The following is a 16,004-nucleotide window of genomic DNA, read 5'->3' as shown; positions in this document are numbered from 1 at the left end:
GATTTCAAGTTTTTTCTTCATTTCCATTGGTTTATGTGAAAATATGTTTAGTTTCCTAATCATAAGGGTTTCTGCTCTACGTAATTCCCCCCATCAACCACCATACAGTTATGTACGGACCCGCCCATACCGAGTTTCCTCTTTACTCGTGTTGATTATTTTCACTGAAGCCTGACGACATACAATCAGTACTTCTAGCGGGAAGGCTAGTAGCAAGTCTACCGTCATATGCGTTCATATTAAACAGCCTTCACAAAGTGCTGCATATTATGCATGTAATAATTGAACTAAAAGCGTGGGTGCAAAGTGGACTATCGGCAGATGAATGTAACAACCAACTCTCGTATATCCTCATGACAGATCGCTTGCTGGCGATGACACGGCGTGTGTTTCACCGCTTCACGTAGAGCCATCGTGAACCTTAGAGTTCGTACTGTGCACAACCTATTCTTTTTGTAAGCCCTGAGGTTGCGGTTCAGTGACTTATTATTTTTATCAATCTATGCCATTGCCCGCCGTGGGTTAGGTTTCCTCTTCGTGCAGTGTGTGTGGGTCTATGCGATAAGAGGGGTGTTGGTTGTGAGGGAAAAAAGTTTCTCATCGAATTCTCATCAGACGCTGACAGTCTCTGTGAATTGGCTCCTGGATAACTGAACAGGCGTGATTAAGGTGAGATTTTCTTCAATATTGTTAATTAAAGTCAATATAAAACGAAGTCAAATTTGAGATCAATGAGGTTCAGCGCTAGTGGGCTGTACGGTGGCTCCGTGTGTGTGATACCGATGACTGCTGGTGGCTATGCGAGTGCAACATGACTGTTCGCGCATTTGAGGACAGAGCAGGGAACAGACGGACTGACCCAAGTAACGCTCACTGCACATCCTGTCTTCCCCTGTTATGACCACTGTAGAAAGATCGTTCAACTCACAAACAAGTGAAATTAATACTACATAGGTATCTGTTAGAATCACACAGAAGCAGTCCACATAGAGCTCGACTCCATTTCCACTTGTGCGTGAGCCGTCTCCTCAACGATTTCCGGGATGTTTTGTGTATTTATACCCGCGCAAAATTAATGACCGCCTGCCCAATTCTGAATGCGCGTACGTGGAGAGGCATCGGAGATGCACTTGTCATTTATTATGAAGTGGAAGGTCAGTCGTAGCACGAGCACTTGAACCTAGACTCGGAGAGGTTGTTTTGGGCAGGTGAGGGGGGGGTGGAAATCATCAAGGATGATTAGACAGGACATTTTCCAGGCAGACGGTAACCTTGACTCTTTGGAGACCATTCAGACGCCAGACTGGCTAATTGTTGCCTTGTGCTTTGGAGTGATTTTTGTGGATAGATAATCGAACCAAACTCAGCATTTGGCGGTAGAGCATGGGAAGCTACACAACGACTGGTTCGTTGTTGGAATATCGACCAAAATAGACACAAAACGAGTTACGTTTTTTACAATGACATTCCAATGCAATTACGTGTAACACAGGGAGTTCCCACTGTGTTCCGTCTGGTAATGATTACAACTCAACACGGTGATCATAAAAGTGAAAAGAAAGAAAACGCACTTTGTAAAAGTCACAAGGGAACAGGCCCTGGGGACAGACATTTTGTCTGTCTCGACCTTCTTCACTGAGTACTGCCTTTCTACTAAAGTAACATCCATACTTTATTTTTGAATTGGCTTTTTTAACATGTTTTATTTTTTGCCTTCCATTCTGCCCACTTCACCATAATTATTTTGGCAAGCCAGAAATTTACAGTCCAGAGAAAAACAAGCATGACTATGAATTGAAATTTCCTGTCAGAGTTGCTCACTGCGACATTTTAGGCACCCCAATTGAACTCAGGGAAGCAGCAATGCTTTCGATTTCAGTGACCAATAAAAGGCAGCATCTTGGGCCAATATTTATTTAATACTGTATTACAAGTGTGTGCATAAGTAAGTACATCGCGTGCCGCGCAAAATCTCAGCATTTTTTTAAATGCATCAAGTACAAAAAGACCGGTAACCACGGCAACAGATTATGTAGTATAGCCGAATAATAATCCTTCTTACACGTAGTATCGTACCTAAACCAGATGATGTGCTGACTAACTGGAGCAGACGTTGGATCTTGTCTACACGCGAAACGCATTGTTTTTTTGTAACATTGATTTTCTACGGGTAAGCTTGCTACCGTCTGCTTTCAGGGATAGAGTAAAATTATATCTGGACTGACCGGTCCTTGAAATGATTCTTGGGAATAAACTTTAGCTGTAGGGGCGAGGTCTGTACGATGTGTGGGAAATTTGTCCAAACGATTGCGTCATAACTCGCCAGTTATTTATCCCATACGGGCAGATGAATCATTATTTAAATTTTTATACGTCGAGTGTACAAAACAATAACTTCAGTGCAGCAAGTTTTGAGAAGTACAGACTTCAAAACCTTTAACGATTAAAGCAGGTTGTTGGTATAGACGACTTGAAGTTATACAAGGCTTTATTGGGGTTTACAGGGGTTTGAGTACACCTGTGCTTTGACTTGTTTCTTAGTAATCTGAGTGGGAGGGGCTGTAGACTACGCTCATTAATTCTTCTGAGAGGGTGGGCAAGGGATTGTTGGGGGGGGGGGCTTAAGTCAAATATAAAACAAGAATTTAAATGAATTGTACATTGGGCTGTAGTATTTTCCCCCATTTAAAGTCGAATTGTCAAGATGGTGGACGATGTGACCGTAGCGAAGCAAATTTTCCATGATGGACCGGTTCCATTTCTTGAGTCTTATGTCTCTCATTGCTGCACGCATACTCAGATATTTCAAGGTTACATCAAAGTTCATGGCCTATTTGGATAAACCAAGATCATTTGTTATAGATACAACAATTGGGCTATCAGTCCGACTTCGTTGGCCCAAAGATACCTCATCCTTCGCACTGCCAAACTTCATCCCCGACCTGTGCCTCTGATTGGTTCGTTTCATTTTGACAAAATTTATGCGTGCCAGTGTATATTGGTTTAATTCTGTTACAGCGACCAGACTGTTTGTACAAACCTGCTGGGCACCATCCATGTCAACCGTTATTAAACTTTTGACCTTTTCTGTGATTGTATATTTTAGTTATGGTATTCATTTATATTCTCAAGTTGAGTTAATATTTGATAGTGTGTCAATATAAAGATGGCAATGTATTAGTTTTCACGGTTAAAGTCAACTGTGTGCGGCTTTGCTTACTGCAGTGGCCATGGTTGGTAATTTTTGTCAAAAAAGGTTTGGGACTTTAATTTGAACTGGCAGATAATATTACAGCATGACAAAAAACGAAACTTTATAGTGAATCAGTGGCACAGAAACTGAGAAGAAGATCGAAAGCGTGGGCTAAAAATTCCCATTTCTAGTCTGTTTTACCTGTCGTTTTAATTTCAATTCATGTTGAGACGCAAAACGGGCAATATAACTGTGGTTCCATGACATTTCCAAGTTGATATAACTGTGGTTCCATGGCATTCCCCAGTTGATATAACTGTGGTTACATGACATTCCCTAGTGGATATAACTATGGTTCCATGACATTCCCTAGTTGATAAGCTACTTTAAACGGAAAATGTGATATGCGCCTTGAAACATGTGCGATTTTTGAAATATTATTTTAAAAATCATTAAAATTGAGAGGGAACGGATTGATTGATTTTCAAACATTATTTCAGTATAGATCGCCATTAATTTCAAACTGATGTAATAGCCTAATACAGTGCCACGAAGCTTGTGTTAAATTGAGTCACTTTTGGTTTCAAATATTCAAGGAAAACAAAACTAACAGGAAAAAATCGAAAACTTAAAGGAATTCTAACAAAGCTAATAATTTGAGTGAGCACAATGACTTAGTTTAGTTTTGAGTCATTCGCCTGTACCGCACTATACGGTCCTGCAATATCTTTATCGATGCGTTTTCACGGTGTAGTTTTGCTTCCTCCAGTTTATACTGTGTATTTAACATCATATGATACAGGGTCTCTTCGTTACTATCGAGAATATGCATGAATCTGTTCAGAATCCTCAGAGTAATACCTGCCCCCCCCCCTCAAATCTGGATGGCTAAATCGAGAGTCAGTTTCCATGTCTCACGTTAGATTCGACGTACCGTTGGGAAAAGCCGGGCTTCAGTCGCTCACCTCTTTCTGTGGTTTAATGTAATCCATACTTAGCGAATTTAATATTTCTGTTGATTAGAATGAAGTCATTTTCATGTATCATCGTATTATTAATGTCCAAACAAACACTGTGTAATAAGTGTTTGGCAGATGGTGATTGATAACTTTGGATAAAAATAACCGTAAGGAAAACACCGGCCCGGCGACACATCTGAAAACAACTCGATATATCACTTGGAGCTTCCTGCTTCGCCGTCTCCGCTTCTGAAGCCAAAAAACCCCCGGGGTACTGCTACTATAAATACTGGGATGGATGTCAAGTGAATCTGCTAATCAAATAATTCCGGGGTTATGGCCATTGCGTAAAATAAATACGTTTCTGATGGAAGGGGAATGTGTCTGAGCAAGTTGCCGCTTGTCTTTTTAATTTACTTGAAGCGTGAATTTTTGATTTGCGATGCTTTCCGGTTTACTACTCAACGGTAAGATTAATGGGAGATTTGAGGCGAATTAAGAAGCAGTCTTAGCAGCTGTATGCGAGAGTGACACTAGACATTTTTAAGCTCCATGTTTAGCTAACCTTGAAGCCCCTTGAAATTGGGGCAATAATGGGTCTAATTGAACTTCACACTGTGTCAATATCGGTGTCTGGTTCCTGTAATGAATCAGAATCCAGTTTTGATGATCTGGAACAAAAACGTACCGTTCTTTGTAATCCTTAATTGGCAAATAAAATCGCTGACGTTTTAAAACAGATTTCGTTATAAAATAGCAAATTATGAGTCGTAAATTATAGACAAGACTATTCTAGAGAATTGATTGTAGTAATATGCATTCAAGGTAGAATCTATTGTATACCTTTTCAATCTAATTAACGTTCAGAGAGTGCAACGGACTCTGCACACAGTCAATTAATATAAAAAGTGTCATGGAAATTATTTATTGTATAATTTCTTCGTATTGTTTTGTTTCAGAATTAATTTGATTCTAATTTTAGACAGTGGAACTTCCTTTCATAATGCTTGCCACTGTCCACACACTTGTAATGACTGTTTGCACTTTTTTATAAAGGCAATAATTTCAACACTACTCAGGGGCGGATCCAGGAATTTTTCTATGGGGGGGGTAAGGCCGGAGATTTTTTTTTTATGTCTCAACGCTCCACCTTGTACACATAAGAACATTCTGAGGGATGTTATCTTGGTTTTGAATTTATTTTAGTAATTATCTTATTTTCCTAATTTTTTTTAACCTTTTGTGTCAGAGCGGGGGGGTCCCCATCCGCCTACTACCTGTATATAATGGTGATTTGCGTATGAAACGTTTTAGATTGTCGAAACACCTTAATGGGGATTTGATGTTAAATATTCCCTTGTGTTTTTGATTTGTCAGTCGTGACCTTTGACCAAAAATTAAGGAATACACATAAAATGAATTTTTTTCCATTCATGATAGAATGGAAGGCGCAATGAACAGTTTTTGGCTTATAAAGAGTAGTCCATAGTTTATAATTACTCTCTCTTTTACAGCTTCGGTGTCAGGTTGCAGTCAAAATTATAATCGAGACAACTCTCTGCAAGACTGGTTTCAAATATCCCAAGTTATATCTTACCTCGTCTGGGGAATCCACAGTGATTCATCGTAAATTGGATTTTCTCCATCAAAAGGATGAGGTGCAATCGAGTGTATGATTCTATGAGCACACACAAGAGGTGACCAAGTTACTCTCTCCTCCGGTAACAGTGTTTCAAACCTGCAAAATAGACTTTTGATGTCACTCGGGCGTTAAGGACTCTCTGAAAGTAGGATTATATCTGATGAGAATATCGACTAGGTGTTAGTGGAGCATTGACGGATGGGGGGGTGCCATTCTCTAGGGCATGTTGTCTTTTTAACATACTTAGAAGGAAAGTGATGAAGGAGTATTTTATTTTCCTTCCTTCCTAAGGCGTGTAAAAAGCCCCCAACGTTTATACCTAACGCCTCCAAAAGACGTTAGAAGCCTACCATATAGAAGAAATTCCAACAACTTTAACCCTCCCCCACCCTGAAAATTTGGGTCTGGATCTGTCCTCGAAGAAGAGCATAAGTGCAGGTGTGTGTTACGTGCATAATGCATTCGATGCAACTAGATATGCATGACTAACTTCGAGGATAGAACCTCAGTGGTTGCCCGAATCTGATAAGCCAAACGAAATGTGCTATTGACTTGTGCAAAAGATTTCTAGTGGAATTTTTCATTGGAATGATAACTAAGGTGTTGTAAATTTGCCAAAAATAAGAGTCTTCTTCCATAACTCACTAGCGTGGGAAATCTAATGGAAAGCTTTAGTAATTACCTGCTGCATGTTTTAAGAGCGCGATTTACCAGCAGACAGAAGGTCGAGGACACTCGGCCTTGTAGCTGACAGACGACCATTGGTTAACACTCTCGGAACTTTCACTAAATTAACTGTCAGTGTGAATCAGCCAGCAACGATTCGCTCCATCTCACAACACGACAGTTAATTAAGTCTTTATTTTTGGCCTTTACATGTACATAAAACAGCCAAAGGCGCGTCTTTTCATAAAATCAACTTCTGATTAGCCCAATGATTTTTGAAAACCATGAATGCTGCATAATGTTTGTTTTTCATCAAGTCAGCCCTGATGGACGTTTTATGAGTAAAAATTACTTTTCCTATTAGCTTTTGTGCTCCGTTATCTGCAGCCAAATGATAGAACTGTCGTCTTTGTTATCACTTTGTACCTTTTTGTAATGATAGTTCAGGACATTTCAGGGTAAAGTAGATTAAAATTTGCTTGAAGCGTGCATGGAGTATGTACAGTACAATGGTTAATAGGAGGGACGATTTTCCCGGCTTCTTTTCTGGCCTTAGTGAATGGGCATGCATGGTGTGGGTGCGAGTGAGGTATAAACTACGTGAGTTATATATGCACGGATGTTTGCCTCTGAGAGATTTCTTTTTAATTATGAGGCGACAATTTTGAAAAGAAAACGTCGCCTATTTCCTTTGAAATTATGGTTAGGATTGTGTCACAGGAGTAGATATATGTTAAATTTCTGTGTCTCCCATCTCACCAAGTTGCCATTTGCTCGTACCCTATTCATGTTCACATTCATGTTTGCTGAATGTTTTCATCTTGTGACCCCATCGCATCCCGAATCGAACCATGCGTAGTTCGCAAGAATGCAAGATGGTTTTTCTTAGCTATACGTGCATGTCAATCACAACTTTGATCAAGCAGCGACGCACACAGAACTCCCAGGCATAGTTGTTTCAGTTGATGTTATTTTATATCCTTTAAATATCTATAAACAATTGCTGAATCTGAATGGTTTCTATTTTAATACCTGTATATGCGAGACAGATCATGGCTGATACAACGCAATTTGTTTTACAGCCCACGGCGGCATTTTACGGAGCACACTTGCATTTTCTTCATCTACGATACTAATTAGTTTTTTTCCACATGTTTTGCGATACGGGTGTCGTGCAGTAGATTTCAACGGGAGCTGTGGGGAGGTCGTTTTCAAGAAAAAGTTGAGTTTGTCATTCATGGCTTTTCATTTCAGTCGGCGATCAAGTAGAATTTTTTTTAGACTGCGCGGTCGTTTTCACATCCATTTTGCACGCTGAATATTAAAGATCATCTCCAAATTGCATGAGAAGTGAATTTCTCATATTAAAAACTCGACCGTTTCGTCATGTTCGAGAAGTTTATGCTTTAACTTAAAACAAGATATATTATCTCAAATTTGTAACCCATTTTGCGACAGTCGATTTCAGTTTAAACCTGTCATTATTTTCACTCTTAGTATTTCCATGTTTAAAAGATAACATTGCCCTTGAAAATTTGTGCATATTTTGAATCTCTTGCTGTTTTTCGATCCAGCAAAAATAAAAACAGCAATTAACATACGGACGCTTTAGTGTAAGGTCTCTGTAAACCATCGGTTTCTTAGTCATTGTTTGAAGAATTGAGAGAGCGGCTTTAGTAAAGATCAGCACCCCAAATTCTGTTTAATGCGAGAGCAGCCAGTAAACGCAACATATCTCTTAATTGGCCCAAAAGCCAGGATAGAGTTCGCCGTATAATATTCATTATGCAACAAATAACGCCAATCGTCGAGACACGGTTAGGTAATTCCTAGGTCAAGTGATACTCTTTCTGTCCACTGGGGTTTACGAGCGTTGCTAACAGTACACGAAACTTCGCAGTTTCCATCGAGATAAAGACGGAGTGTCTGCTGACACAACTTTCGTTTGATTTGTTACGCCTTCTGTTACCCTGACTACCCAACCACACAACACTGCTATGGAAAAGGCTGATTCCCTCCACAAAATCCTGTAAAGGAAGCAAAATTCTGTTTCAAAGCCTTGTGGGTAAAGATTCATCTTCTTACGTTTCCATGTGTTACATGGCACACTGAAATGTCTACCCTTTTTTCTTTACTCAAAATTGGACTCTATCCAATGAGAACTTAAAAGACATTGCGTCATGCAATCCGAAGGAATCAGAAATTCTTGATGATTCTCGAAATTGTAAGATTTCCGAAAATATTCTTAAAAATCAGGTCCCCCAAAATGAAATAAAAGAAAACAACCGCATTCAAAACTGGCACTTGGCAGCAAGTGAACACAAGAGCGCAACTGGGAGGCCAGATCAAAATATTCGCGCTGCAGATTCGCAAAAGGTGAACATAAATTCGTTAATTTATTACATAAATTCGCGTTGCCTGGACTAGTGCTTAGTACGACCAGTGCTTAGTACGACCAGTGCTTAGTACGACCAGCGCAGTGCATTTCACATAATGATAATACTTATTAGTGCATCTACAGTGCGTATCTAGTTTCTCATCTACATTTAAAAAGCTGGACGGAGATGACATCTACGTTCCAAATTCAATTACACAGATTTATGTAATGATAATATTAATTGAGTCATGGTCAGTGTATCTTTATGTTAATTCGTATGAGACGTGATTTGAAGCATCGGACAAAATCCATGACTCTGTGTCATAGCCCAGAGGGGAAAGTACCACGTGACGATTTTAAGAAGCCACTTGGTGCCTACATGGTTTATGAGCTTCACTATCTGCTTGACAAGAAACTTTCAATTCAAATGCCACATGTCTGTGTTGTGAAAGATTCTCAATCGATTTTGCTAAGCGGCGGCAATACGTCGTTCAGTGCATTATTTTCAGAAGAAAATTTCATCAGTTGAAGTAGCAACGGCCAGGTTTGCTTCAAAGAGTGATTTGCTTTTATCATCCAAATCTATGCATGTGGGGAAAAGTTGACTTTGAACAACGGGGTGATATTGATGAATGTCATATGATACATATTTCGTAAGAATTTTGCGATTACAAAACGAGAAATTCAATCTTCTCTTGTAATTCGTTGCTTTTCCAATCATTTGTCAAATATACAAGTACTTTTTTGTGAAGTGCTTGCAAGCGTATCGTATGGGAGGTTCGGTTCATAAAAAGAAACCTCTTTGGACATCTTGTTATTGCAATCATTGAGGATTGTTATCATTGTAACTAACATGAGTGCAGTATATGACTTCCATTCTTCTTAAGTATTCGGTAAAAATAGACATGTATATTAAAAGTTCAGTCTGTCATCGGCTGAAAACACAGGGAGTACTCTCCACGAAATTGTCAAGTCGCAAGATGACAAATGTCATTGGCCAAAAAAGAGTATGTATATTTCCCAATCATTTAGAATACGTCTTGTTCTCTCGAACAACTTGCTCGATCCTACCTCGGCATTTTTTTTTTTATCTTGGAGAAGGTAAGGTCTGTAACAGCCATCAATTATCGCAATGTCATTTGTTATGTCTTTTGAGAATGAGTGCCATGTCAGGTTCATGATGTGACTTTCATCCTGTACGCATTCAGTAGTGCACGGATCAAGAAATATTTGAAGCTCAACGTTTACACATAACAGCCCGTGTATGTAGCTTGCCTCCCGAGCTTTTCTTGATCTTTGTCTGTCGGTTGTTTGCTCCTGAATTGGTACTTGTAAATGTACACGAAAACTATTAGGGTATACGACAAAGGTCGTACACCGGGACTTCAAAGTCCATGGCAGTATGGCTTTGTTAGTCTCTGAAACAGCCGCAGTCCGTGGGAAAAAACACACGATACTCAGACCGTACAGTTTGTGTGGATTGGCGGATTAGCACTTGGGTTATGTTTGTCAAATTCTGTTGAGGGCGTGTCCCCGACTCCCGCAGGAGGCCAGCGGACTGAGCTATGCTGATTTTTCCTTTCTTGTTAACAATTTCAGCTTCTGTAAGCAACCGTTGGGTTTATATGACCGAAGTGGGAGAATTCGCCTCATTGCACTGTACATGTTTATTCATCCATTTGTCCTCTTTTGGAATTGAAGTGTCCAGTATTGTGTGTTTATCTTGTTTGTCTTTAACGCGTCTGTATGTATTTTTGTCAAACGGTGTATTTGCCATTTGATAAGTCGCTGGCATTTGCAACTGAACCTATGCCAAAACTCTGCCTACTGTCCGGGTTACTTTGAAGATCCGAAGTACAAAGTATCGAAATCTGAACAGTAAATATTGCATTGTAATTACAGCATAAAGTGCAATTCTTCAGCCTTTGGAATTTTTAAACGTCGAGGAAGGTCAGTTTTTTCAGTAGCTGGGTCGCAGAAACTTTGATTCTTAAATCAAATAAATGATTATTATTCTTGAGGTTTTACCTAAACTTCTTACGTGCTCCCAAAGAACTTGAAACCCCTCCTCCGTTCGAACGTGAGTATAATTGGTTATTTACAGATAGGCCTGTGCCCTCCATTGATTCAGTCATCTAACATCTCACACATATAGGCCTGCATCTAAATCATGGAGGAAGGAATCCTACATACAGGCATACTTAATACAGGCGATTCACTACAGTGGGCCTCCGAGAGTTTGCAACATGTTGACCAATCACAATGCGCGAAATCTGTCGACCCAATGCGCGTTTGTAAAGTGTCGACAGATTTCGCGCAATGTGATCGGTCAACGCGTTGCAAACTGGTGGAGGCGCACACATGAATCGACCGTATAGACTGACATTCTTTGGAGAATGAAAGCCATAGGACGTGCAAGATTATATTCACTGTCTCCACGGCAACCACCTGCCAACATGGTAACATGGCATCAGGTTTCTCGGAACAAGTTCGTCCTCCAACATATTTTTCTTATCTCTGACTGTTTTATTTTTAAGGACGGAGAAATTTTGCAGTGATGTAACTTTTTAAGAATATTTTTTGAGACTGTCCTGCAAAGAGCCTGACTATAGAAGAGGTTGTTCGCTGGACTCCCCGTAAATTTCGTCAACGTCAATTAACATATCTCCAAGACTTATATAGACTGTATTCATTTAATGCCCATCTTGAATTGAATGTCAGGTTTACCTTTCCATTTTTGGATTTGGAGAGTAAAATAACAGCAAAGAAATAAAAGTTCATTGCAATTCATATAGTTACCGTTTAGAATAATTTAAAATTTGTGATAAATTATATCTATTATGCTTTAAGCCACATTAAAAAAATTGCAAGTGAGGCTTGGAACTCCAAATTGTTTGGTATTATACCCACTTATTCGTTCAATATGATAGATTCAGGAATCAAGATCGAAAAATCACTTCCATGCATGAATGAGGTCGTAGCAAGCAGGGTTAAACTTGTCCAAGTCGTTCTGTAGCGATTCGCTACTTTGGCATCAGTGAGTTTGACCTATAGCTCGATAGTACTGAGGTATGTTTTCATCACGAAGGGGTATTTTTGCAGAACACACCATTATTATTAGTCAAAATGGTGGCTCCATTAATCCCGGTTGAGGCCGTTATGGAGTCAGCAAGTTCCTGGGTTCTGATTCATTTTTTTTTTGTTCTTTTAGGGTAGCTTTTCGAACTAGGCTACACGGAACCAGTCTACCATCGCCATGGCTGAGACGGAGGAGATGTTTGGCAACCGATTAGCTGAGACAGTCACACAGGGTTTTCTGTGCCTTGCCTTGTCATTGGGACACAAGACTGGCTTGTTCGAGGCTATGGCTGGGTTCGATGAACCAAAGAGTGCCAAGGAAATAGCAAATGCGGCTGGTTTGAAAGAAAGGTGAGTTTTCTTGGGAAAAGTGCAGGGGCATAGCAGGGACCGGGGGTAGCCAGAGAAGCAATATGCAAGGGGTTGGAGATTAAAAAGCAGCAAAATCAAGACAACAGATCGATCATAAATTCCAAATCTCTGCGGCTAAAACAAAGGGGAAAAAAAGAATAGTTATAAAGTATGTCGTCAGAAAGTATCTTCCCAAAGAATGTACAATTATCTTGTCTTTGTAGCTACATTTTGTAAGTGAACGTGAACGGCGCAAATCGAATTCAATTTTACACCGGGACAAAAAAGCCTGGCTTGTTGCCCGGGAAAGGAGACAAACTACGCTAACCATGGACAAGGTGTATGTTCGAAACGTCTTCATTAATTGCCTTCGTAGAGGATACTATAAAACGGGGAGTGGTGTAAACCCTTAATCCGCAACTCGGACTGCATAAAAGCATTTCAATGTTGATCTTCAGTTTCATATTACTGACTGGATTTAACGTTAGGTTTTTTTTACCATGTTTACATTTCAGATATGTACGTGAATGGCTCGGTGCTATGGTATCTGGCTGTATTGTCGAAGTGGACGAGGAAACTAGCGAACTATTTCTTCTTCCGCCACATCGAAGACCCGCTGTGACGCGGCTTGGAGACATAATAGACTGGTCAATGGTCGCTCAAGGATTGCCTATGATTTCTGGTGTCTACGAGAAAGTAATTGAATGCACGAAGACATCTGGGCCGCCTGGTAAACGTCAAAATCATATTGTTGAATAATTGTATATGCACAAATTTTTGAAGTGATACTTTGATTGGATGGTCGTGTACAAGTTCTAAATTTTGAACTCAAATCTCTAAACTTTTCATTTGTAATCCCTTAATTCATACACATATACACATCGACAGATGATTTGGTGTTGAAGACATACAGTTCAATTTAGAAGTAAAATCGTAGAAGAAAACAATTTGAGGAAGTATATCGACATCAGATGGGGACTTAAAACCACATTCAGAAGTTTTGGAAAGTATTCCAATTGTTTTCAGTCATTCTAAATGCTCTATTGTTTTTTTTTCTGCCAGGAATTACTGGTGGTGACTATTCTCCAAGTTATCATCAATGGAGGAATCAATGCTACGATACTTTCGTCCAGGCATCGTTACTGGAGGCTTTCATACCGTCCATCCCAGGCTTTGAAGCTATTCTGGGTCAGAAATATAAACAATCTTTGCAACAGATTTCCTCGGACAGTCGAAAAACAAATTTCACGAGATACTATTATGTGCTTCCTCCTTACGTTGGCTCTAAATTTCTAATTTGAAAATCAACTGTTTGAAAGAACATGATTAATTAAAAAAAGTCTTTTTCCGAGGCCCGTAGTATATACTCACAAAAACGTCGGTGTTTAGCGACCTACTCTTCTCGTAACCATTTCCGTGCCTCTTAAAATTGTCCGAACAGATCTGTTTTATTATGTTTTTCCCTAGTTTTCTGTGAGTGACTATATCTTCATATTTCTTAAATAATTGCAGGGCAAGGCACCAACGTGCTAGAAATCAACAACCACAATGGATCAGCGGCTCGTAAACTAGCCAGGGCGTTTCCAGAAAGTAGTTTTTTCCTCAGTAACAACCCTCGTATGTCCAAAGATGAAAAGAGCAATTCTGGCGAGCCGCTGACCACTCCCAGCTCGCCTTACAAACAGTTCAATCTCACTGTGGAGACTCATGACCCAACTAACCTGCCCGCCGATTGGTCCGGCAAATTTGGCGTGGTGTTGGCCATCCAGAATATCCGGGACACTCCTCGGCCTGACGTCATCGTTCAAGAAGTCCATCGAATCTTAAAACCTGAGGGATTGTTTGCAATGATGGAGAGCAATATGAAGTCTAGAATCGCTGACAATCGTGACAACCCTGCGTCAGTCTTTGTCTACACCTGTAGTCTGTTCAGTTCTCTTCCTCAATCTTTGAGCGACGAGGCAGGCTTAGGACTGGGCGCTGCTTTCGGTCGGGAGTCCTTCAAACCATTTCTAGAGAAAGCGGGCTTCAAAACGATCACCCTTGTCCCAGTACCAGGAGATCCCCTTGACCAGGTGACTTACGTGTGTAAGAAATGATTCCTTTTTTGTAGATGAACATTAAGATAAATCCACAGTTTTCTAACGCAGTTTTCTAACCTGACGATTTACTAAAGAGGTTTTCTTAATTGATTTTTAATAATTGATAATCGATTAAAGTGACAGCTGTATGGCGAAATGAATTCCTTTCAAAATGTATCTCAAGGACAACAACTAATCGGACTGATGATTGGAGATTTTTTGGTTGAACTTTTCGCGTTCACGCTTAATAAATTGTTGGTATAAGCGCCCTTTCCACTGATGTAAATTCTCATAGGTATTAATCATTTCCACTTGTGCTGTATATTGAAAAAAACACTGTCTTTCACGTGACCTATACACCCACAGCTCAGGTTTGTGCCTGTCAATTATAAATGTTATAATGCACCACTTGTTGAAGCCAGCCAAAGTAAAAAGAGAAGGCTGGTATAATGGATTCTTTATTTTGAGGTAACTTTAACAGAATGTAAGTGATTTCAAACTGTTCAATTAAGAACACCAACGTTCCCTATAATTTGGGGAAAATCGTTTCGTGAAAAAATTGTCCACCTGAATCTCAACGCTACTTCCCCGCAAAAGTATCTGTACTTTGTCGTGTGATTTCAGTGACGTAATTTGTCATACTTTATCAGCATGTGCATGAATCAAACAGAGAGACCTTAAAATGTACATGCCTGGACTTTAAACTCTTCGGTTATAACAAAGAAACAGCTTTACCGAACTATTGGATTATTATGTCGTGTGCCAAAATGTTTAAAGTGACCTGCTTTGGTCACGTGACGACTTCCCATGTACAGAGGGAAACCAACTCTATGTTTATGACTAGAAATATCAATACATTAATAAAAAAAATTATAATTTTCTGTGAAGTTTGATCGTATCCTTCGGTTATACCACTTGTGATGTCCTAAATGAGACGCTTTGTCAACTCCGTGGATGCTTCTTTTGTTATTTATCGGCAGACTGTTGTACAAAATCATCCAAAGATGAAAGCATTTTGTTTTGGAAATAATCTGTAAAAGGTGACTATTATCATTTCAGTATCAAAGTTTTGATAAAGATGGAGACAAATCACACGATCCTGTAAAATAAATTTAATAAAAGTTGTAATTCGTTGTGCAACATTGCAGCCATTTCTCTTTGATTGTGATTGCATGATATTGTACTCTTCGGGACGAGGTTTTTCTAAAACTGTTTTTAGAGGTTTATATCACGCAGTTTTGCTGTTTGGTTTCTGTGACTGGATCCGGGAAAGCGTTATCACAGTCACTTAGTGGAAAATAGAGTTGCATGAGGCAACACTAGTTACATGTAATCACGAAAAATCTGGAATCAGTTATTTTTAGTTGCTTGTACAACTCTATAGGTTAAATCCTACTGACAGGTGTTTTGATAAACCTGGGATATAACAGGTATTGGAAAACGGGCAATAAAAACCAGATGTATTTTAACTACACAAGAGAGCGCTGTTTACAGTTCTGGATCAGTCGCTTTGCTGTGGAAAATGCGTTATATTTTGGTGACACTTGAAGCGTGGCACAGTCCAAGCGCCATCACCAGGAATGAATTTTACTGGTCAAAAATTATTTTGGTACAATTTACCGAGGGACGATGTAAGGAATGTGTCAACATCAATGTA

At 39.6% G+C, this 16,004-nt stretch overlaps 2 protein-coding genes across 2 annotated transcripts in view; one reads left to right on the top strand and one right to left on the bottom strand.

Moving 5' to 3' along the window:
- The window catches only part of gcc1 (GRIP and coiled-coil domain containing 1), a 109,261-nt gene that overhangs the window by 91,994 nt on the left and 1,263 nt on the right, over positions 1-16,004 (bottom strand). The window contains exon 2 of the mRNA XM_087130595.1: positions 5,750-5,890. The gene's annotated coding sequence lies outside the window, so the exon portion shown is untranslated. The remainder of the gene's footprint in view (positions 1-5,749; positions 5,891-16,004) is intronic.
- Positions 264-15,494, top strand: LOC110975398 (uncharacterized). The gene is made up of 5 exons (XM_022227856.2): positions 264-669; positions 12,049-12,266; positions 12,782-12,996; positions 13,329-13,454; positions 13,779-15,494. The coding sequence occupies exons 2-5, from the start codon at positions 12,094-12,096 to the stop codon at positions 14,363-14,365; spliced, it is 1,101 nt and encodes a 366-aa protein (XP_022083548.2). The 5' UTR covers positions 264-669; positions 12,049-12,093; the 3' UTR covers positions 14,366-15,494.

The sequence above is a fragment of the Acanthaster planci genome, linkage group LG20, assembly GCF_054643075.1.
Source record: "Acanthaster planci isolate LZ-2023a linkage group LG20, COTS_SCS, whole genome shotgun sequence".
In the NCBI taxonomy this organism is placed as follows: domain Eukaryota; kingdom Metazoa; phylum Echinodermata; class Asteroidea; order Valvatida; family Acanthasteridae; genus Acanthaster; species Acanthaster planci.
Note: the sequence above shows the minus strand (reverse complement) of the source record. Positions and strands in the feature narration are given on the sequence as shown.